The sequence below is a fragment of the Grammomys surdaster genome, unplaced genomic scaffold, assembly GCF_004785775.1.
Source record: "Grammomys surdaster isolate TR1022 unplaced genomic scaffold, NIH_TR_1.0 125612, whole genome shotgun sequence".
NCBI lineage: Eukaryota > Metazoa > Chordata > Mammalia > Rodentia > Muridae > Grammomys > Grammomys surdaster.
This window is the reverse complement of record NW_021620455.1, coordinates 1,642,028-1,666,785: the sequence shown is the minus strand read 5'-3', so window position 1 is coordinate 1,666,785 and position 24,758 is coordinate 1,642,028. Positions and strand designations below refer to the sequence as shown.

The following is a 24,758-nucleotide window of genomic DNA, read 5'->3' as shown; positions in this document are numbered from 1 at the left end:
CGAGAGGGAGAGGGAGAGGGAGAGGGAGAGGGAGAGGGAGAGGGAGGAGTGCCTAGCCAGTGATGTGTTAGAGCTCCGAAAAGAGGCTTTGTTGGGAGCTGAGCCTCTCCTACTCTGTAGCCCTGTTTTCTGTGGCCCCGTGTAGCGGTACTTTTATGTCAACTTGTCACATGCTGGAGTCATCTTGGAACAGGGTCCCCTCTCAGTTGAGGGAGTACCTCGACTATACTGGCCTGTGTAGAAACCTATGCTGCAGTTTCTGGATTAACATTTGATGGTGTGGAGAAGTTCGCTATAGTCAGTGCTACCCCCAGGCTTGTGGTCCAGGGTACTCTAAGACGGCAAGCTGAACAAATCATGGAGAAAAGAAACCAGTAAGCAGAACTCCTCTATGGCCTTAACATCAGTTCCTGCCTCTAGGTTCCTGTCTTGAGTTTCTGCCCTGACTTCCCTGATGATGGGCTTACAAGCTGTAAGGAGAAATAAACCCTTTCCCCTCCAAGTTCCTTCTGGTAATAGCGTTTTTTTGTTTTGTTTTTTGTTTTTTGGTTTTTCGGGACAGGGTTTCTCTGTGTAGCCCTGCCTGTCCTGGAACTCACTCTGTAGACCAGGCTGGCCTCGAACTCAGAAATCCGCCTGTCTCTGCCTCCCAAGTGCTGGGATTAAAGGCGTGTGCTGCCACTGCCCGGCTGGTAATAGCGTTTTATCTATCACAGCAATAGAAACCCTAACTAAGACAGCCTGCCTTTCAAGGCACTTGTCTGCCAATTGGAAATGGTGTACCTGTTGGGATAAATTCATTCCCAGAATCCTGAGAAACTATGGAAGAGGGCTCAGACCCAACCACAATCTTACCACACTCTGTGTTCACTCACGAGCCTACCATTTACACGAATGACATTTGTACAACACACAGTGCACACTTGGCATGCATGAATCATACAAACATGGACTCTCACACACACACCTGTTTATGCATGCACATACAAGTTCAACACATACACATTTATATATGTAAGCCCTCATGTACTCATTGATTGTAAGAGGGAGTAAGCCAGGTCACAGATATATTAGGACCTCAGCTGACACAGGAGCTGGAGGGATACAAGCAAGAATCAGGCCCACATCAGAAACATGGCCCAGTGCTGTGGCTGTGGCTGTGGCTATGGGAGGGGTCTTGCTATTTGATGAACAACTAATCCCAGGGGTTTGGAAGCTGAGGCAGGAAGAGGGCCGTCAAGCCTGATGTTGTTTTGATCCCTGCTCTTGGAGGAGATCAGAGGCCCCTGAAAGCATGTGTGATGTGTTGGCATCATGGATGTGCTGGGGTTGATTATCAAGGCAAGTGGTCAGGATATGGGGTTGATGCAGCTCAGGGCATTCGTGGGCATCTTGGAGACCTCTTATACAGAGGCAGTGACAGTTCCGAAGCCTTATGTGATGATGATTTCCATTGTCAACTTGGCAGGATCTGGAACTGTTTGGCAAAAAATTGTCAGCAAGAGACTTGGCTGGATCAGGTTAGTCCATGAGAGATTTTCTTTTTAGAAAATTCCCTTTGTTTTTATTTTATGTATATAGCCATTTTACTTGCATGTCTGTGTATCACATACATGTAGTTCCCAAGGAGGCCAGAAGAGGGCACTAGATTCCTTGGGACTGGAATTACAAATGGTGCTTTAGCTGTCATGTGAGACCTGGGAATTGAGCCCAGACAGTGCTCTTAACCAATGAATCATCTCTCTAGTCCCTGTGAGAGATTTTCTTAATTGGGTTAATTGAAGTGGTAGGTCCACTCAGAATGTGGGTGGAGCCATTTCATGGCTGAGGCCGCAGACCTGGAGTGAAAAGAGAAAGCTGAGCACAGGCACTTCTTGCTCTCTGCTTTCCAACTATGGATGCAATGTGGCTAAGTGTCTTCCAGCTCCTCCTGCTCTGCCTTTCCCACAGCGATGGACTAGTCTGAAACTGTGAGCTAAAACAACCCCCTCCTTTCCCAGCTTCCTTTTTGTCAGGGTATTTTAACAGAGCAGTTGGAAAAGAAATTAAGACATTTTGTCTCTGCCCTCTGCAACCTTTACGTCCCCGAGGCACAGGATTCATGGGAAGATATTCGGAGGGAGGGATTTCTGCACTGAACTCAGGTAAGGAATTTGAGCTAAGATACTGATCCACTCTCGTCTTCTTGCATAAGAGGGCTAGCTCAAGGTTCCTTTGTATCCGAGGTGCATCCAATACACCCATGATGATGGAGGGAGGTGCTTTAGGCGAGCAGAAGACAGGTGGAGACACAGACATGGAGATCAAGTGTACAGTGAGACCAGGTGACACCTGCAAATGGCACTGTGACATCTTATTGTTCAGAAAGGCAACTGTGTAATGAGACCAATAAAACATTAAGGCACCACAGCCAAGGACTTGCTAGAACTAGGTTCTCATAGGTTGGGGTACAGGGTCATGTTTGGCACAATGAGAGTTGATACTGTTGGGCCAAGTCTGCTTCCCATGTGTGGACTCAAGGATTGTTCCTGGATATGAACACCTGCCATGGTTTCACTTGTCCACCAAGGTTCTGGAATCCTCTGGGTCCCTACAGGGATGCTGAGAAGGCTCTCGTGGAGGTGGTGAGTGTGTTTGAGGAAGCATTAGATATCACTTTCTGGTCTTCCTGCCCACTTGCAGGCAATGAGAGCAGGTCAATGTTATGTCCCTCGGACTATGTGGGTGAGGAGACACAACATGGCTAGTGGTCTGGGATGCCTCTAGAGTCTGTAAGAATATGGTGTTCAGAATCTTGAAAGCTTGGCTATAGCTCTATGCAGGCTCTCATGCCTCTCTATCTGGGAAACTGGGCCAGGACATTTTAACTCTAAGGCCCTTTTGCCCCAGCACTCAAAGATCTGTGAAGAAAGGTGGGAGAAGGTAGCAGGGATGGTTTATTAACCCCAGAGCAGGCTCTAGAGGCAACCATCTTCACAAGAGTGTCTAGGCTGCCTAGCTCTGCATCTCAGCATCCTGTCAGCTTCCCAATGTGCCCCACCATCTTTAGAGTGGCAGACCACCCAAGGAGAAGGTTAAGCCATGTCCCTGTCACCTGCCTGGCATCTGTCTGCCTGCATGAGACCACAGCTCACTGCAGCACAGGTCTCTTGAAGGCTGGCTTTGAGTGTGAGGTCTAAGTGTAACAGAGGTAGGTGAACTTGCCCTGTTGGCCATTTTCATGTTCCCTAGCTCTGTATGTAGATCAACCCTGGCTGGCTCTTAGATGTAAGAACATTAGAAACCTATGGTAAGTTTCAGAATTTGCTACTGTTGTCCCAGAAGAGGTCCCTGGATGAGGGTCCCAGGGAGATATTTTACTAACATGTCTGCCCCTGGGGCTTCAGCAAAGCTGTCCTCATTATATGGGAAGAAACAAATGACATTTCTCAAAGCTGGCTCTTGCAGTTGACTGCAATCTTCTTGTGGCTGCTGGGAATTTTCTTCTAAACAGAAACACCACTGGTAGGCTTACCATAATGGACACTACTGATGGAGAAGCCATCAGGAGAGGCAAAACAGGCTGGACACTTAGGATATTATCACACGTAGCCAATTGGGCATTAGCTCCTGAGCAGGTACAAACCACCTCAAGACATTCTCTAGGCCTCAGAAGTGGCTTCCCTTAGGATGACGGCGAGTAGAGAAAATGTGGCAAGGTATGTCCACAGAGACCATCTCCGAATGAGAGCAGGCCATCAGGATTAGTAGAGCAGTACCTGAGGTGGCCAGCAGGCCTGGTCTGAGACTAGCCACTATCCCACTAAGGTAACCGGTGTAACTTGACACAGTGGTTGTATAAATTTTAATCATGTGCTCAGGACTGATTGCTGTTCTGTCCAGGAGTCCTGCCTGTGATATTCAGACAGTGTAGCTTAACAGAGGACATGAACAGAGAAGTTAGTTGACTAAGGTTACAAGGAATTAGGGACAAAGCAAGTTCTACATAGCTCTTATGTAAAGTCTTAAGTGTCTTGATTTCCCAGAAGTGGGGGGCTAAGTATGCCCCTACTTTGTAAAGGAAAGCTCAGCCCAGGGGATAGTATCCAGAGGATAGTTTGTTTTCTTACATATTTCTCACACAATATCTTTCTACTTCACCTTTCTCAACATCTTCAAAGATAGGTGATCGTAGTAACTTCCTAGGTAGGCAGGCCCTATGTAGTCATGTAGCCAGAGATGGGGAGGTCTGTCAGCTTCACTGCAGGGAGAATGCCCTGTGCAGGAGATGTTAGCCTCCTGGTGTTCTATGAGGGTAGCTCTGGCAACCCACCCTTAGCTGGATCCTGGATCCTAGTGTAGTTTACTTGGGGCTATTTTGTGCCCAGCACTGAGCCTGCAGAACCAGCCTCCCAAGGCTGTTTATGTGAGTAACATTGTATAAGCCAGGCAGCAAGCAGTATGCCTCCTAAGTGGAGAAGGGGCACAAGCTATGTTTATTCACTAGACTCAGAAAGAACTTTGAGTGAAGCACGGAAGTCAGCTTTCTTAGATGGAGACAGAATGTATTTAACTGTTGAAGGAAGAAATGAGCCAGAGACCCCAGGAAAATCTAGGACATAATTACTAGCTGTTTTCTCTGAATTAAAACATTTCCTACTGGAGGTTAGAGGAAAGGTCTTAAGACTCAGGAAGTAAACAAAATTTGTAAGGCTCAGGAAGTTCCTGTAACTTACGAGATTTACAGGCTATATAAGCTGTAACAGTTGCTGGGGAGACTCCAAATGAGCTGAGCTGACTTCCAATTGTTGAGGGAGCTCTACAGACAGCCCCGTTCTCTTCTGAGTCCTCACTCATGCTTCCATGGGCTTCCATGACATACTTGCCTATGAGTCATCCATACTTCAGTAAGTAACCCCCTAACTATTATTCTGCAAGTGACCCCAACAAGCTTGTTGATTCATTAGGCTAGGCCACAGTGGAATTGTTTCTTTGGTCTGTTGGTGTCCTACCTGCGATGAAGGGACCTTTGTTAATACCCTCCCAGAAAAAGCTGCACAATAGACATCTGCTCCTGATTCTCATTGACTCTAGTTAATGGGTCTTCTGCATTTATAGGCTCTGTCCTGTGTCCTTCTTTGCAGAGTTACCATTTCACAATGGTAGCTGCTTTGAAATCCCAAGTCCTGGCTTGCTCTTGATGACATGTGACTGTGGGGTTTTGAAACTCACAAGGATGAGTGACCCTCATGGTCACTCATGCCTCACAAGGATAAGTTACACGTGGCATCCCTTCAAAGTATCCAACTCAGACTAGAGGAGATTCATGGAAGGAGAAGTCAATAAATATACAGTAGCCCCTGTTGAAAGACCACTCAAAGTGCCAATATTCATGAGTAAGACTTGATGCCAGCTTCTGATAAATGAAGAAGTCCCATGTGGATGATGGGAAAAGGGAGGTGTCCTGCTCCCATGTAGAGTGGAGGGAGGGTTGGTGTTGTTCCTAATGGGGACTGGGTAATGAACTGTTTCCATGTGTGTGTGTATGTGTGTGTGTGCGCACACACACACATAATGCAGGGGAGATCTTGGTTCCATTTGGATTCAGAGGAGTAGGTTATAGTTGCATGTTGACATGAGGCGGTTGGTTCTGGTCCAATGTGAATACTGAAGAGGAGGGTCTGGCTAAATATGGGGATCTCTCATGTGAACATTTTGGATGAGTTTCTGTTTTCATGTAAACATGGCTGGGGATACCTTTGGAGAATGTGGACACCGGAATGGAATTCTGGTCCCATATGAAGACTGTGGGGAATCTTGGTCCTGTGAGGAGAGAATTTCAAGTAGACTGTGGGAAAGGCCTGTGTCTGTAATCACATTTGAGCCATATGGTGGTCTCTTAGGGGAGGTCTTATTAGGCAGTTACTTCTGTGTGGGAGTGGGGTGAGGGCTGGGAGTTGCACTGATGTGAGCCAGCCATACTCTCAGTGTGCTTGGCTGTGGATCTGGCCACAGTGTAGTGAGCTAGAGCTCAGGATGTTAGTTGTGAGAGCTGTGGCTATAATGTTTGGCTAAGCTAGGTGCTTCCACATCACCAGAGGCCTTGTGTATGTGGCTGGGATGGGCGCAGCATCTCCCATGTGTTGGATAGCCAATGCCCAGTCCTGCTATCTTCTCAGCCAGGCAGTTCAGCTTTTCCTCAGGCTTCCCCCACCCCTCTCACCTTCCTTCTCCCAGCACAACTTCTCTCCAGTGTGTGTCTCATTCTGCCCATGTGCAGAATGTTCAAGGTCACCTGCTCAAGGCCTGTTCAGGGTCACCCTCCCCTCAATGGCAAAGCCAGACTGTCTTTGTCAGAGACCCTCAGTTCCCTAGCTGAAGTCGGAAGACTCTCTGCTCCTGGGATTCTCTGTTTCTCTTGGCTACAAGTGGTTTCTTAACTGACAGAGGCTCGAGATAAGGATGAGTGTCCCCACTGGGTCTATAGCTGTGTCTGTGCCAGAGGCTCCTGTCAAGGCTCTGGGCCTGCTCCATGATGTCTGGGTGGCTTTTGTTCAGGTTCTTCAACCCTTGGCACTCTCTAGAGGCTGTAGTTCCCACTGAGCACATAACAACACAGTTCCACACCTGACTCTCCTCTTCCTACTCAAAGAAAGCAAGTAGTGACTAGTCCAGGCAAAGCCTAGACTTACCTGGGAGGTAAGATGTACTCTCACCTTCTCTCTGCCCATTCTCTGCCCCTCTCACTGGTCACAGAGCCAATGGACATACACAGGATTTTCTTAATATAAAGAAATGAGACTTGTCTCTTGGTTGTAGCAAAGATCTCTCCACAGAATTGAACAGCTGAAGCCTCATCCTCCCCACCCCTATAACCAAGCTGGGAATTTCTTCATTCTTATTATCACTAAAAGAAAAATCTCCACATGTTTACAGTTTTTTCCTCTTGTCTTCCAATATATAATGATTTGTGAAAGCAAAACCACACACTCTTAAGTAACCAAAGACAAGGAAGGGAATCCCAAGGAAAACTAGGAACTATTTTCAGATGAATGAAAAACCACACAATATTCCTTCGGGACCTGGTAACACCACACACAAGTAAACTTACAGCTATGAAACATATTTTAATTAAAAATTAATCCCCCAATTTCACATGGTTAGGAAGAAGGAAGAAGGACAAACCAAACCTCTTCCCACAGAAGGAAGGTCAGAGCAGAGATGACAAACCAGGGAGAGAGAGAGAGAGAGAGAGAGAGAGAGAGAGAGAGAGAGAGAGAGCAAAAGGTTGGTTCTTATTTGGCTCTAAGAAGAAAGAGAAGGCCAATACTGAGTTGGAGGTTGGGACAGAGCAGTTAGCCAGACAGAAGGAAAGACAGCCATTCAGAAGGGCGTGGGAGAAGCAACTCTGTCCCTAGGCAACAATGCCATAACTCCCATAACAATGCACACAGCTCCTAGGAATTAACGAAAAACCTTTGGAATTCAAGATCCACACACAGAACCTGCTGTATTTCTATGGGCAAGCACTGGGTGATTAGAAATGAAAATTAAGAAAATCTTAATTTATAGTAACTTTTTTATTTTTATTTTTGAGACAAGGTCTCTCTCTGTCATCTCTGTGGGTTTGGAACTCACTAGCTGGTCTTGAACTTGTGATAATCCCCCTGCTCTAGCCTCCTGAGGGCTGGGAGTATAGGCATAAGCCATCACACCTGGCTATATTAATATTTAAAATGAAAAGAAGAACTTAAGAAAAAAATGTAAACAAGGAGGCCCAAGACTTCTGTGTTGTCAACTATAGGGGATTCTGGGGAACCAAAGATTTCCGTACATGAAAAGGAGGCTGTGTCGGTAGACTTGGACTGCTTCCCTACATGCTCTGTGGCCATGTCTTCCCCACTGTAGGATGAACTGAAATGACCAGACAGACTTTCCAAGGCCAGTGCTCTTCCTTCATCTTTGGCCCAGAGCTATGAATGTATGTGGGTACTTGACCTGTTCCTTCATGGGGTTTTACCCTCTGATAACTTGCCTCTGGGACATAAGCTCCATGCCTGAGTATCCACTTGCATTGCCCCAGGCAGGATCCTGTCAGCAGCAGGGCTGGTCATGCCTTCTACAAGACACACCACTATTGCAGAAGAGACCTCAGTTGCTGCTTCTCCGCATACCCAGGGCCACTCTCTGAGGGTTTGGCTGCTCATTTGTTGCTCAGGGTGCCCCTTAATCTTCTCTGTGTATTAGCGTGTGTTAGTGTGTGTGTGTGTGCACATGCATGCATGTGTGTACACACATGTACTCGAATGTACATCTTGAGAGTAAGGGGAGATGAGACCAAGTGAATCAGTATTTAAAATCACAGAATCCCTGCTGAGAGTCTAGATTTTTTTGTTGTCATGGAAACTACCAACCTCCATCATGGTTGAGGAACAAATACTTGGTTTTAACCTTGGCAATGAGACCCACTAAGCTGCTCTCTGCTAGGCCTCCATGGATCCCTCTCATTCCTTGAAACAATCCCAGCATACGTGTGGAGGCTCTAGAGAGTCAGAGCTGTCTGACCTCATGTTATCAGCCAATGACACGGCCTGCATAGCATCTAGCACTAACACCGAGGGCCTCAGCCTTGCTCACCACTCACTGCCCAAGTCCTAGGAATCTGCTGTGGCTCTATTTTTCTTCAACATTTCCCTGAGGTGAATGTGTCTCCTCAAAGCTGAGCAGAGAGTGTATTTAAAATATGGAGACTGCAGTGTTGCCTCAGAGAAGGGAAGGTTGCTATAAATGTGGAGAGCTCCAACTGTGTGTCCTGGGCTCCCCCAGAAGCCCATGTGTGCAGTTCTCTTAGTACCTTTTCTTGGAAACCTGCAGGCTAGGCTGGCCACATGGCCTTTGAACACAGGAAACAGAGCTCACCAGCCGCACATGTGGGATTTAGCTCTTCTGTCTGTGGTAGCCCAGGGTGCGGTGAGAATTATTCAAGTATTACGTCCAGAGAGCAGTTTAAGCAGGATATGTACCTGGTGGGCACCTCGAAGGTTCTCTCTAGGGACTGTGAAGTTTCTGGGACTCTGGAACTAATTTCAGCAGATGTTGATATGAATTTATGCATTTGGGGACCAGGGCAGGATGCAAACCCAGAGAGATGTCCATTGTGGTGTCTCAGGAAGAGACACCTGAGTGAGATGCTGGATCAAGGAGGGCATGTTAGAGGCTGCCGGGCCAGAGATGGAGGGTGAGTTAGTCAGTGTTCTCTAGAATAACAAAGCAACAGGATGAATGCCTCTATGTCTGTAGTGAAGATTATTGTATTTGAAAACTATCTAAAAGGAGGTTTGTTACGTTGGCTCACACGATCAAGGCTGTGTAGTCCAACTATGGCTGTCTGCATGCTGGAGAGGCAGAGGATCCCCTAGAGACTCAGCTCAAGAAGCAGGGAGCCTTAGAACAAGACGGACCAAGATGCCTCAGTCTGGGGTGAAAACATGGAAGCTCCCTGGAGAGCCGCTGGCATGAGTATGTTTAAAGGCTAAAGAAGATGGAGTCTGATGTCCATGGGCCATTGTGGCCAGGATAGATGTATCCTCTCAGGAAGTATGAGGCTTGTGGATGCTGGCTGTTATCCCTCTTCCTCACTGCATTCCTCTGGGCACCAGCCCGATTGTATGCTGCTGCCCTCATTCAAGGTGGGCCTGCCCTTTTTCTTTACCACACTGTGTATTAGTCATCTCTGGAAAGATGCACACGGACAGACCCAGAAGTACTTTTCTGGTCTCAGGAATTTCTCAGTTCAGTCAAGTTAACAACCAAGATCAAGTGTCAGAGGGCCATCATGAGGTCTGAGATGAAAGATTTCCCCTTCCTTCTCTTTATCCTCTCGTCTCTCCAAGAAGGGTCAAGCATAGCAATTCCCTTACCAGCCCTAGGCCAGGTCAGAAATCAGCAGAGGGAAGCAAGCCTTTAGTGGCAAATGAAGCAGATACCCCTTATAATCCCTGAACCTGCACCGTCAAATGACATTAACCTGCAAAGAGAGCGAACCTGTGGAGGGCATGCAAATGTATGTATATGTGGACAACATGTATCCTACAGAGGCTATGTACCTGTGTATGAATTTTCCCATGTGTATGGACATGTACCTACATAGGTGAATCCAAGATGCATATGGTATACAAGAAGATATGTATACCAAGCCCACAGCTAGCCATGGGGAAGACAGGAAGGGTCAGACATGCCAATGACAAAGGGCTGTTGGGTCCTAGCACCATGGAGCATCCTAGCACATCAGGTCCTGATAGACCAAGAAGGGTACTTGTGAAACCTCAGTGGCCTACAGGACAGGCAAGGCCTGATTCATGGAGGGTGACACCTATGCTCCGGGCCTCTGAGGCAGGATACTCTTGGGTCTGGCTTTTATTGACTACAGCTGGGGGTTTGGTCTTGAGCAGGTGACAAAGAAATAGGGCTCGTATTGGTGACTACCATCTACTATGGTTACAGGCATGTTCTCATCTAAAGTAACCTTCAATTGCTTTGTAGCTGTTTCCCAAGGGAAGCGAGAGGGCTCCTGGCACTTCCTGGATGGGCTAGTCTTATGGTTTCTCTGTCTCTGGCCCCAGAAAGAGGGGAACAACCATCCTGCTGTCTTTGCTCTCAGGGGCTGTTTCCATGGCTCCAGCATGTCCATGGTTCCAAGTCTGATGAACATTCTGTTCAAGGAAAGGGGGTAGTAGACAGAGCTTGAGCAGAGCCTCCTTCTTAGTCCATAGGGTCCCAACATGCCAGCGTACAGTGATGACGAAGTTAATGCTAGACTCTGCAAAGGTTTTCTGTTAGCTGCAAGCAAGTACCTTGGCATCACTGAGATCAGAAGTAAACTAAAGCCACGAATGCTCAGTTCTCATGTGTGGTCACCCCAGGAGGCATGGAGGGCCTTCTGTCAGCAACTGGGTAGCTCAGTGTTGCCCATGCAGCATAGGGACACAAGTCCTCAGACTAGCTAAGCTCCAGCCAGAGATACCATCAGAGAGCAGTTGCCCTGGGCCTACCTATATTATACATAATATATAATTATATATTATTACATATAAGTCTCTATATTAGTCTCACCCTCATGACTGGACCCATTTACCTCAGCACTTTGCTCTACTACCCCATGCTACTGGTTTCCATATTCAGCACAGTGCCTCCCAATTCCTGCCCCCAGACTCCCTCCCCAACCCCCTTACTGTGCCATCTCTGTCCAGCCCTCAGGTCACTTATACCAGATCATCTCCAGCCTGGAGCCTGGTGAAGAAGATTTACAGGACACATGAAAGGTATGTCTGGGGTCATGGGTTTCTTGGGCTCAGGTGATGGAAGGGTTCGTGAACAGTCTTGGATACCTGAGCAAGGGCTGCTTAGGGTACGGTGGCTGGTCTGCACCTGGGCATGGCAGGGCCTTCTTGGTCACCTGTTTGTAGATGTTCCTGGCAGTCACCCCGATCCACAACATGGTAGAAAGCGTGGAATAGTGCAGCGCAATGCCCACCTGGGAGAAGAGAATGTCTGCCAGTCACCTCCTCCAGTCACCTGCCCCAGCACGCACAGCAGATTCCTTGCGTGCTGCCCAGACTTTCTGGGCCATGAGTATACTGAACGCTGATAGCTGCTCTGCAGTTCTTTAGGGACAATAAAAAAAAAAGTGAGACCAGTAGGAGAACAGGTGGGGAAGGAGTCAGAGGCAGCTGAGACTCTTACACTGTTCAGCTATCTGCTGTGTATGTGGACCTGTGGGAGGCTTGTGGGTTTGCATACTAGTTTCCTGTCTTCGGGATGTCTATGTCATCTTTATGTATGGGCTCTGGTGTGCACACTTATTTGTGAACCCTGGCCCCACTTTGGACCCCCCAAGTGGAAGGCAGGCACAGCTGCACAGCAGGGCTCCTGACATGTATTCACTAGGCACTGAATTTAAGGAAAGGCACCTCAGGGATGAGACTCTGATAACCCACCCTTGAACGTCACAGTGACTCATTGCTATGGAAACAGCCGCTGGAGCTGGTCCCAGCCAGCACTTTTACGCTAGCTAATTACGCATTCTGCACTGCTTCATCTCCATCTGATTCCATAAAATAAGGCTACCTTTGAGGTACTAACCTGACATTTTGAAATGGCAAGTAAAATATTGCTATAATCGGAAAGGACATAAATGTTTAAGGAATTCCTTAAATGTTTAAGAGATTTCCTGAATAAAGCTAACATCGCACCATTATAATGATTTATCGAATCCAGAGTTCAATTTTTACTTATGAGCAAATGCTATAATAATTGATGAGGATTTGGGGCAGGGTGGGGGTTGGAGATATTGAAGAACTGTTTATGGTTTCAGATGGCTTTATGGGTACAGTGCCGCATGTCCTGTGAGTTCAGTCTTCTCTTGGCTTTGCTGCTGCTCAGGTGAGGTGGGCCACATGGACATTCCAGTCACACTGGGCTCACCTCTCCTGAGTGAAGTAGGAGGCCCCAGACCTGGGTGGCAAGAGCTGTTTGCCATCTAAGAGTTCAATGAGAGGCAAGCAGAAAAGAGCAGGTTGGCATGGCTTAAAGGAAGGTCTGCAGCGTGGCTGTCACTGTCATAGACAGACAGAAATGTCAGACTCATCCTCAGAAGGGCCCCTGACTATTGCCCTTGGGACATTAGTTCAGGGCCTTGAGGTGGGTGGGAGCACAGCTGGGAGGAGTGAAAGAGGGGAGGCCTGGCTGCTTCCTCCCTTAAGCTGAGTCTCATCCAGGCTGTATGGTCAGGGAACAGAAAGTGTACAAACACAGGCGTTGTCTCTTAAACACCAACTTGAGGCAGAACACATAGGGAGGTCAAGGGACGCCGCTTGGCTTCCAGACAGCATGTGCTATTGAGAGGAAGAAGCAGGCAGGACACCCTCCCTTGCTTCCGGACCCAGGGCCAGCACTGACGCACATTCATTATGTGGGACTAACAGCAGCCGTCTGCTTTGTTTATGATGTCACTTAGTACTTTAATGAGACTCACGGTCATCTTTCTGTTGCTATGACAACTGTCTGTTCTCACCAGCCATCCAGAGCTCCGGACCACTTCTCCTGGTTGTTCTGTGATGATGCTGAGCTTGGATGGGGAGGGGCTGGGACTCCTGTAACGCAGTCGCTTGGTTGCTGATCAAAGTGGGGACACATCTAGCTTCTAATGATCTCGTCTTTTAGCCTGCTCCTCTCAGGTAGCTCCCTCTTAGCAGGTAAGGTAGGGGAGCAGGTGTGATGAGTGAGGGGGCATGCTTCTGACCTGTCAGGCTGCTGATTAAAACCAGCCTGGCTTTTGGCTCAGGGAGACCTCAGGAGCAATAGACACCCTCACTTCTTTGTATAGGCATGGAGACATTTAAAAATGTCCTGGTGCGATGGAGATTGCTATCTGGAGTGCTTTGTGGGAGCCGGACTCCCCTTTAGCTCTTGGTTTCCCTGAGGTCTCCCGACTCCTCTACCCTTGCAGCAGCAGTTCAGGATCTCCAAAAAACTAACTGGCTGTGTGGCTTTTTGATCCTTAGTCTTCTGTCTACAATTTCCCCAACATAGCCCGGCAGATACAATTCCATTGGTCCCACACTGCTAACACTGCCGGTGCCTGGCAGGTGTGTCACCAAGTAAGGGATGAATAGAGAGGCTGGACGTTTCAGGGAAAGCCACCAGAGACTAGGAGGTGCCTGTTTTCTGCAGTCCACCCTACTCCAGCACACCGGTCCATCGTCTGGAGTCCTAACATCGTTACTAAGGACTTCTCATCAGAGAACGGACGACCCTTATAGATCTTAGCTCGGAGGGTATTTCCAGGTCCATTTGTCCCCACCAACCAAATCTCTCTTCCAGGTCCTGCCCCAGTGGAATTCTGGAATGCTATGGGTACCTGGATCCCTGGGACTTCATGGGATTAGCCTGAGCCTGGGGCCAGTGCTAGATTTTATGGAGGCCCTAAGATGATTCCAATGACTGTGTGGCCAGCAGGCCTCAGCTGTGCAGCACTTGGTGGCAGAGTGAAGACATAAAGATAACGACCCACTCAATTGCCTTTTTGATGGCTTCTGGGCAAGTTTTTATAGCAGTAGTGAGTGGGATTTCCTAGCCCTCACTATGGTTGTTTCTAGCTTAACAGAGGCAACAATGGAGGAAACTGTCTTCTCTCCCATACAGGCATGTGGCATAGCCTCTTCTGCAAGTCTGGCTCAGGCCTGGGTAATAGCCTGGCTTCCTGGGGTTTGATGTATCACACAGGGGACAAGAGCATGGGTTGTGTCTTTCAAGTGTGGGTGTCATGCTCCCAGAACTCTCTGGGACTCAAATGGTATCACTGTAGGGAAACAAAATAGCAGTGGCCGAATCAGTTCGAGCCTGCCTGAGCTAGGTGGGTCTGGATGGGAACCAGGGAGAGAGGAGGGTGTGTCCTGTTAGCTAGGCTGTTCTAGGAATAGCCTATTGCCCATTGATTCTCAGGATAAGCTTCATCTGCAGCTAGCTACCCATGCAGAAGCACAGGTCATGGGAGAGACCAGGGAACTGATATTGTGGTTATTGTCACTAATGTGGGTCATGCAGTTCTCAGGTTGGCTGGAGTCATTTCTGCAGCTGCCAATAGCTATTTGCTGAATTTGCAACAGTTAGGGATACCTGAGGACCCATGGCGCAGGGAAGATGTTGGCCATGAAATGACAGAAACCATCAAGCTTTTCGGTAAGTTGCTCTGGGTCTCTGTCTGTCCTCACTCTCAGAGCTTAGGTGCGGAACAGGACAAACACAGACTCCTTGCTGGAGGTGCACTTGGCTCTTCTCCTTGCCCCAGAGCCACAACCCCAAAAGACAGTCCTGGGCTTGGCTTTGGAAGGAGTCTCTAGCATCATCTTAGCCACATGCCACAGATCCCGTCTATTTCCCTACTTAAGATGCTCAAACCAAGCCACGTGTGTGAAGATGATCTGCCTTGTGATCTGAGCTATTCTTTCCCATGCTGGCTGTTTCAAAGCCCCCCCCCCCCTTTTCCTAAGAAAGAACAGATATGCCTGGGATGCTCTGCCTGCTTCATGTAGGGAAAGAGCCCCTGCTGCTACTGGTAGCTATGGCTGGCAGGTCTGCTGGCCAGGGTGAGGGCAGCACTGGAAGGTCTCACTCAGCCCACCCCTGGGTCCTGCCTCACTGGTATGTGGGAGAGGCGTCATGTCCCCATTCTTGTGAAGATCCACATTTGCTGGACAGTAGCTGTCTAGGTGTGTGGCCCTCTAGTCCTTAGATAAGCTGCTCTAGGGAAAAACAAAATTATTTCATGTGGCCAAATATTGGGCAAAATAACCTGCTCCCAGTGGATGGATTATAATACGGAGCCTCTATAGAAGCCTCAGTCTCCCCGGGAGCAACAGCTGAACAAGCACTAAGGTATTACTTTATAAGCAAATTAACATACGTTTCTGCTGTGATAAGAAGACTGTCATGCACACTTTTGTCTTTTTAGCACAGGGAAGGCAGCACTCACCGCTTGGCACAGGATGGGGTGTTTGGTGCGATTGATGCCACCAGCAAAGACGGTGAAGGTCAGAGCCGCATGGAAGCAGAAGTTGAGGAGTGCGTGCCGGCCTTTCCGGCTTATCCGGATAGCACTGTGGGAAACAGAGATTTCACGTTAAAAGCCAGAGAAAAGCCTGGAAAGACCACACTAGTCCATAGTAGGAACAGTAGGCTCTCAGCAGGACTGGGAGTAACCTATCCGAAAGATCAGACCATGAGAAAGATAGAGAGCTGGGCCATGTCCACATCAGCAGGTTCTCACAGGTGCAATGCTTGCAAAGGCTTTTGTAGAGTTTCTACCCCTATGCCCATTGACAGAGTCTGGCTTGCCTGGGGTCTCAGAGGGGAAAGTCACACTCCTGATTCCTGGGACTCCTTCTTCTCACTCTGAGTAGATGTCTGATCCACAGAGAGGGCCAGATTATATAACTATAAGTTTAATTACTGTTGGTTATGATAATGTCCATGGTCACCGGCATGTCTAACATTCTGCCTAGTCAGCCAGGGCAGGGCCAGCATTGTTCAGCCTATGACTCTTGGCTCCATCATGGCTGTGTACCTGTCCAAGTCTCATCTTACAGCTTCTGTGGTTTGGGTGTGCTTCTCAAATTCTCTGAGGAAGGAGGTGGGGAAGATGGCTCAGTGGTTAAGAGCACTGGCTGCTCTTCCAGAGGTCCTGAGTTCAGTTCCCAGCAACCACATGGCGGCTCACAACCATCTGTAATGGGATCCAATGCCCTCTTCTGGTGGTGTCTCTGAAGACAGCTACACTGTACTCATGTAATTAAATAAATCCTTTAAAGAAATCTCTGTTGAAACTCGATTGTCAGCACAATGGTATTAGGAGATGGTTGTTGGGACGGAGTTCTCATGAATAGGTTTAGTGCCCTTATCAACGAGGCTCCTGAGGGCTCCCTTCTCATTATACAACTGGAGGACTCAGAGAGAATGCCATTCGTATACCAAGACATGAGTTCTCATCAGATATCAAACCTGCTCAGTACGCTCGCTCTTGACTTCCAATTTCTAGAAACAATTTCTATTTAGCCATTGTTATCAACCAGTCATCTTATGGTAACTTGTTAGAGCTGCCAAAGTAGACTGAGAACAGTTTTGGATTAATCTTCTCCCTCCACAGTGGCCTTGACATACCAAGTCTCTGCTTGTTACTGCCTATGGCCTAGGCCTAGGCACTATTCATAATTTTAATGCTGGGTTTGGCTGTGGCTGTGGCTGGGATCACCTTCTCCTATATCCGTGTGCATCTTCTATGGATTCAGGCGCACAGACGTCACACACATCTTGTTCCCAGACACAGGCATCCAGAAAAAAACTCAGAAGTAGACATCTGTGCAGAAGGTCCTGAGATAAAAAGTCACAATAGAGAGAGGACTTCAAGGACCCTGCAAACATGACCATGACCTGGGATGCTGGGACCAACATGCTTCCATTTCAGTATGGACTTATTTCACACAGTTTTACAAGAACACAGAGGCTGATGTTAAGAAGTCCCGGTTGGGGCTAAGAGATGGCTCAATCTTTAAGAGCACTTGGGGTTTTTTCAGAGGTCTTGGATTTGGTTTTCAGCATCCACATGGTGGCTTGTAATCATCCTTAACTCTAGTTCAAGGGGATCAGGCACCCTCTTCTGGCCTTCTTGGGCCATACCAGGCACATACACAGAACACATACATACATATAGGCAAACCACTCGTACCCATAAAATATAAATAAATAAATAAATAAATAAATAAATCTCAAGACCCAGGATGGAAGGATTGAGTTTTCACCAGTACTATGCCTTTGTGGCCACTGTGCTGGGTAGGGTGGGGTGGGCTTCCGTACCTCTGATGCAGGATATAGGTGATGACAGAGGCAAGGAGACACAGGAGCATGACCGCAGTGCAGGCATACACCACGGGATGCAGGAACTCCCCTGGGTACTGGGGCAGGGAGAGGACAGTCTTCAAATCCTGGAAAGGAAGCAGAGTTGAGTGACTGATATGGCCAGGATTCTTTATGTGATTTGTCAGGTATCTCAGGAGTGGTCAGGCTGGTAGCAGAGAGGAACTCTCTTCAGTGACAACTCATGTAGGAAGGGTGTAGGGTATAGTATCCCCGGAGCCCACCTGGGGTTGGTGTCTTCCCAGGGCTGCTCAGTTGAGAGCATCTTCCTGTGACTCTGAGAGCAGCTCCTAGAGGCAGCATTTCTACAGTGCCTATATCTGCCTCCAGACTTCTCTCTATCCATGTCACAGATAGAGGGCAGGCAGGCGCCAGCTTCCACTTCGTGTGTATCTGCTGCCTTCAAACAGCTGCAGAACACGCAGCCTCCCAACCCACTTCTGCACCCCACTCTCATTGACATTATGCTTTTAAATGGCTCCCTGGGGGAAATTCTCTACCAGTTTTCAGCAAGTCCTGGCGGCATTAACCTGAGCAGATGGAGAAAGAGAAGTTGTTATAAGCAATAGGTGTGGCCTCAGAACCTTTTCTGGCTTCATCCACTGTACTGTGTATCAGAACTGAAGTAAAGGGTTGGATGCCACAGTTCAAATGAAAGCATGGCTTTCTTGTGGTAGGGCAACACAGAGGAACGGATGTCTGGGTTGGAAATCCTTAGGGCCCTGAGGTAGGTGTCCTTGCCACTATCTTTGGGACAAGAGAGTCAGATCTCTGCTTGACCTTGAAGAGACCTTTGGTCAGTGGGCATCTAGGGCTCGTGACCACAGTGTCTTTATACCTATTACACTTTTGGGTTATAGCTTATAGAAGTTTGAGGGCTAAGTGTGGACATGGGTAGCACATGAACAACTCTCTGGAGGACACAAGACTCAAAAGGTAGGTGCCACGTGGCCTGTGTCCATCCTTGGTCATGATTTCCTAATGAGACATTGCAAAGCTAGCTCTAGAGCAGGTACACTGTACTTTTCTCTATTGGAGGTCCCCACATCCTACCTGCTTGATCAGGAAACTTTCCACACTTGGCCCAAAGTCCTGGGAAGGGAACTCTGCAGTCTGGATATCTACAGGATGGCCCAGCTAAGGAAGAATGCCCATCACATCTCTGCCCCGCAAAAGCCCTCAGAAGTGCTGGCCAGGCAACAATTTCAGGAGGAGCCTGTGCCTGAGTAAGGACAAGGTACCTGCAATGGGTTGGGGGATTTCTGAAGGGGGTGAGTGTACTGTTTCTCCAAGGAGTGTTTCTTCAACCGGACCTTTCTTTCTGGACACCCAGCGCCTCATTTGGTGGTTCAGCTCAGTTATGTGGCATACTTAGGACATTTGCCCATGGGTATATTTAGGAACACAGCCAGAGACGACCTCACTCTCCAAGCAATAAGAGCCTCCATTAAGATCTCCTGAATGCCCCTGACTTCAAAGCCTCAGATGCTTTTCTGCAGTGTGTTAAGTGGAGGGATCCAGACCCAGTGTAGAGCAGCCGCTTTCCGGATACTTGGTCTGCAGGGGAGACCACATGTCTTTCCTTGGTGTCTGTCTGAAGGGAATTTACTCTGTGGTGACAGAGGACACTCTGGATCCTGTGAGCACCAAGGCCATTATTCTTTTTGTCTCGGCTCAGCTGCTTCCTGTCAGACAGAAGCCAACTTCTGAGTCATGGGGAGCATGCTTCCTGATGAGATCAGGATATCCACATACCTGATGAGCTTGTGCTACTGGGAGCTGGAGTGCCCCATGGGGTTCTAAGTGCACATGGGTCCACTTGGACTCAGGCTCCTATGCACATGGGTCTTTTCATGGGAGTCTTAGAATTTTGACCCATTTTTACCATTGTTGAGGTGGGGAGAGGGAGAGACTATGGGAGCAAGAAAGAGAGAGAGACAGAGACACAGAGAGAGACAGAGAGAGAGAGAGAGAGAGAGAGAGAGAGAGAAAGAGAGAGAGGAGGGGAGAGACTATGAGAGCAAGAGAGAGAGAGAGAGAGAGAGACAGAGAGACAGAGAGACAGAGAGAGAGAGACAGAGAGAGAGAGAGAGAGAGAAGAGAGAGAGAAGAGAGAACAAAAGTAAGCTTCCAAGTACAGTCCTTGCCTTTCTGGCTCGGTCTCTTCCCTGGCACTAAAACTCCACAATGAAGGCCTATCCATGGCTTCCAAGTGTTCCACGCCCCACGTCATCATCATCGTTACTGTGTATATGGGGTGTGAGGACGTCACAGGGGCTTGTGTCCCTGATATCAGACTCTTGTGATGGGAGGGATCTCAGGCAGCCACAGAGGGCAGAGGGCTCAGCTCTAACCAGAGCGGTGCTTGCAGTGTCGCTGGTGTTCTGTGTTGAGAGCACTGTTCCACATTCTCATCCTCTGTTCCTATAGGAATACCCGATCTATGGCTTGGATTCATATAGCAAAGCCTCACAGGAGGCTAAGTAACAGAACAGAACTGTCTTCATGTAGCAGGCAGAAACCTTAGAGAGCCAGCTTGCTATACAGTGATTTTTTTCTAGGATGCTGTCCAGACAGGATCACACAGTCCTGGGCTGGTTCATTCTTAGCTGGATATTCACAGCGGGAGGCCTCTGATCCTTTGGAGGCTCTGTAAGCTTTGGAGACCTGGCCTGGAGGGGGTTGGAGTCACTTATATGAAGACAGATTTCAGATACTAGGGACAGGATAACCCAGGGAATGACCAATGAGCTTGGTAAAAAAAAATAGGGTTTGGTTTGGCTTCCTGCTTATTTGTATCAGAATGATCAGCAGTGCCTTTCTGCATTTTTAGAGGTGACATTTAAAATTCAAAGTAGGCAATGCAAAATGGAGATGCATTTCATATTTTAAAGTTCACACATGGGCAAGTTCCTCTCAAGGAGTCTACTGTGCAAATGTTCCTTGGGCAAGATTCCAGTGATCTGACATGGGGTCAGGCAAAAGCTGCCTGGCTTGAGGACAGTTCCCTCTGTAGCTGTGGAGCCAGAGCATTCTCTGGAGCAGTGAGGGAGAGCAGAGCTTGCCTCTTAGGTCACCATATAGGAGCTCTCAAATGACCAAAGCCTGTTGTCCAGCCAGCTGTCACTTGCTCCCACAAATTACGGCTAACATGCTGATAAGCACATGCTCCTGGCTGCCGGCTACCCAGTTACCACACATGTTCCACAGGAGCTCTACATCAGTGAAGTCTGACGTGGAGGTCATGTTGACACTCGAGAGGATGCTGAGCTCATTACCATCTCATTACAGTGGTACAGATATACACACCGAGCAGTCAAAGATCCTAATGTATAACCGTGTCGGGGTGGGGGGGAAGGTGGTGCTCGGTTTCCTGGAAGTCTCCTCCCTTTTCTGATGACAGCAGGAAATACCGAACTGTCAGAATTCAGGCCTAGTGAAAACCTGTACCCGAGAGCAGCCTGGGAGCCTCTAGGGTTCTTTATTTTTTCTGTTCATGGACCACTGGATAACACTTCCTGCTTACTCCTCAGACCTGTTGTTGGGGGATGCTATCATCTTGAAGTAGGAAAAGTACCCGTAGATTCAGTAACACGGAGGAAGGACCAATCCAGAGAACCCTCAGAAGCAGGGTGAATTACAGTGAGGGCTGCCTCTAACCAGCTAGGTCCAGGTGACATACTGTTTGCATTTTCTGCAGGATGGGCTGATTGCTTTCAGAAGCTACTTTGGACATCTCTCTACTCCCTTAAGCTGGGTGCTCAGCCAACACTCCCATGAATATCCCCACTGTGGTGGTTTGAGTAAGAATGGGCCTCACAGGCTCACAAATACATAGTCACTAGCACACCTATTTGAAAGGATTAGAAGGATTAGGAGGTGCAGCCTTATTGGAGGAAGTGTGTCGTGGGCTGAGCTTTGAGGTTTTAAAATCCCAAGCCAAGCCCAGTGTCTCCCAAGGATCAAGATATAGCTCTTAGCCAAACTTGCCTGTTGTCACATTCCCTGCCATGAGGATAATGGACTACATCTCTGAAACTGAAAACAAAGCTCCCAGTTAAATGTCCTCTTCTATAAGCACTGCCTTGGTGTCTCATCACAGCAACAGAACAGTGGCTAAGACACCTGCTCTAACATGCAGTAAGAGGTATCCTCTTTTGAATCACGGCTTCCATTCACATTTTCATTGTATTTTTAGTTGATGTATCCTTTAAGCGTGTTCTGCCAATAAAACGAGTCAGGAAGTTATGGAGGACAAGAAGAAAGGAGGGAAGGAGGCAGACAGTTCAATTAAGTAATATGAAAGCTCGTGGTGACCGTGAGAAGTGGAAAAGGAGTCTCTTGAACCTGTGATGCCAAATCTGAAGGCACATGGCTCTCTGACTTGGAAACTTTGAATAGAGGGAACAACTGGATCTTTCTGATTCTTCCTCTGGTTTGTTCTCTCTCTCCCTCCTTCCTCCCTCTTCCTTCCTTCCTTTTTCCTTATTTATTTATTTATTTTTTATGGTTCTCTTCCTCTCTGTGTGTGTCTGTTTGTGAATGTGTGTTGCAGTGTATGTGTGTGTGATGTATGCATACATGTATGTACAGAAGCATGTGCCTCTCTGCATATGTATAAAAGCCAGAGGAGGCCATCACGTGTCCTGTTTTACCACTTTCTCCCTTAGTCCTTTGAGTCAGTCTTTGAGTGTAACTGGAGCTGGCCTTGTGGCAGGTTAGCTCTGACAACCCTCCCGTCTTTGTTGGGGTTATGGGATCATGTAGTCATGCCTGTTTTATTTGTTTTGTTTTACATAAGTGATAGGCTTGAACGTGGGCTCCTGTGTTTTGCACAGCGAGTTGTCTTACCCACTGAGTCATCTCCTCAGCCTCGGTTCTTCTTTCGACTTAGTTTTCCTGGGTAATCTTCCTTGTCTCCATCTGTGGTTTCGTTCTCTCTTGTTCTGTGGCAGGGTCTCACTCGGTAGCTGCCTCAGCTTCTCAAGTGCTGGACTCACCAGCGTGAGTCACTGTGTGCAGCTTTCTTACTCTTCTTGCTCCCCTCTGGTCAGTTATTTTTTCTTTTCTGGTTCTGTGCCAACCCAGACTGGCTTCAATAGAGCCTGATGCATTTCCTTGCCTGTCTTTTCAGTGATAACTGGATCTTATCGATTGATCAGCCTTCCATGGGACAAGCAGAAGGTAAGTCACTCATTCTCTCAGATTGCCAGTGGATGTTACATGAATATAGTTTGCTGTGATTTTCTTTTTAGAGGGATACATGGGACGGTGAAATGATGGAGAGATTTGAAGAAAGACATTTTGAAGAGTATTATGGAGGTTTCCTTCTAGGCTGGCAGTTGCTTTCTTAGTGTGGATAGTTCAGGGGAATGTTGAGATCGGAAAGGCTCTCTGTCTGACAGAACGGTAGCTCTTTGACGTTTCTAGCCATTTAGACCTTGGGATGAACAAAAAGAAAAAGAAAAAAACAAAACAAAACAAATAAAACAAAAGGCAAAAGCAAAAAACAAAACCCAACAGACCCCAATAAATCCTGAGAGTAGAAGTTCTGAGCTGCTTGATAAACATAGTGATCTTTCTCACCTGCCTGTAAGGGGAGGCAGGGCCATTTGCTGGCTCCTGAGTACCACAGGCCTAGCTAGGCTGAAGCGAACCTACCACATTTGGGCTCATATATGTCTCATAGCTTAGGGCTACAGATCTCCCTTCACCCATGGGCTCAGAGCCGATTGCACACAGGTAAAGCTCCTGTGCGTCTGAAAGTGCCCCACTGCCAGCCTTTGTGACCCTCATGCACCATGGGGAGGAAGGCAGTGCCTCGGGGCTTGTCTGAGCTCCATAGAGTTGCAGAGTCACAGTGCGAAGTCGACTCTTTATACATCTTTCCACTACCTTTGGCATTGAAAATCATGTCATGTCTTATTATATATTTATTGATTTAATCAATTATTAGCATGTTGTGTATGTGTGTGCGTGTAATATGTGTATGCATGGTGTGTGGTGTGTGTGTGTAGTATGTGTGTGCATGGTGTGTGTGGTGTGTGTGTGCATGGTGTGTGGTGTGTGTGTGTAGTATGTGTGTGCATGGTGTGTGTAGTATGTGTGTGCATGGTGTGTGTGGTGTGTGTGTGTAGTATGTGTGTGGATGGTGTGTGGGGTGTGTGTGTCTGGGTGGGCAGGGTTTGATACCACGGAACCCACGTAAAAGTGAAGGGAGAGATGACCCCACAAAGTTATCCTCTGACCTCGACACAGGATCCATGGCATGAGCATACTACATACACACACCACACGATGCACACCCAGAATACACACACATCTGTTCCCACGGAACGCGCTCTTCCCTAGGCCCCCTCATGCTAAGACCATCCTTCATCGAACTACACCAAGGAATATCGTCATAAACCACACTGTGTCATCCCATACCACACACGCCCACCTCGTGTGGCCCCACACCACACCAGTCCTCACCCGATTCCACACCCCGCTGTCCCACAGCACAGTGTTCAACCCCAGTACCCGTCATACGACCATGTCATCCTTTGCCATTTCCTCCACACACTTCTACGCACTGTACATGAGCACTGTCTTGGACGATAACTCTATATCACAGCACACTGGTTTTGAGACAAGGTCTTCCTTGTGTAGCCCAGGCTGGCCTTAGACACATGTCAATTTTCTTGCCTCAGCCTCCTGAATTTTGAGATGACAGGCATGACCCACCACTCCCAGTTTATAGCACGACACCACTGTGTCACGCATCCCACTGCATACATTATCCACCGTTCGATGCATGCCACCCTCGCACCCCACACCATTTATCTTATGTCACACCATTCTATACCATGCATCCCACACCACACTCTGTAACTCTGGTAACTCCATAACACCCCACCCCCACCCCTGCACACCGCACATTCTACATAACACATCCCGTGTCACACTATGCGACTCCTCACACCCCACAGCATATATTCCTACTACACATCACATGCTACACATTGTACAGCACACACCCTACATATTCCATCCCCCCCACCATACATTCAACACTGCATGCGTCCATGCAACAGTCTCACACAATACAACTCAACTTCATACCTCACATTCTATACTGAACAGCCCACAGCACAATCCTCCACACACATGTACACCACATAACACACACCCTACTACACACCCCACCCCACACACCCCACACACACCACACCACACACTATACACCACACCGCACACCACATCACATACCACGTCACACGCCATACACTACACACCCCACACACCACACACCACAGCACACACCACAC

At 48.0% G+C, this 24,758-nt stretch overlaps 1 protein-coding gene across 1 annotated transcript in view; it reads right to left on the bottom strand.

The window, feature by feature from the left end:
• Adgra1 (adhesion G protein-coupled receptor A1) overlaps positions 1-24,758 on the bottom strand; it is a 42,754-nt gene that overhangs the window by 13,666 nt on the left and 4,330 nt on the right. The window contains exons 3-6 of the mRNA XM_028787193.1: positions 22,300-22,888; positions 17,389-17,516; positions 15,512-15,635; positions 11,367-11,512 (exon numbers count right to left, since the gene is read on the bottom strand). Coding sequence (XP_028643026.1) covers positions 11,367-11,512; positions 15,512-15,635; positions 17,389-17,516; positions 22,300-22,311 — 410 coding nt within the window. The 5' untranslated portion in view covers positions 22,312-22,888. The remainder of the gene's footprint in view (positions 1-11,366; positions 11,513-15,511; positions 15,636-17,388; positions 17,517-22,299; positions 22,889-24,758) is intronic.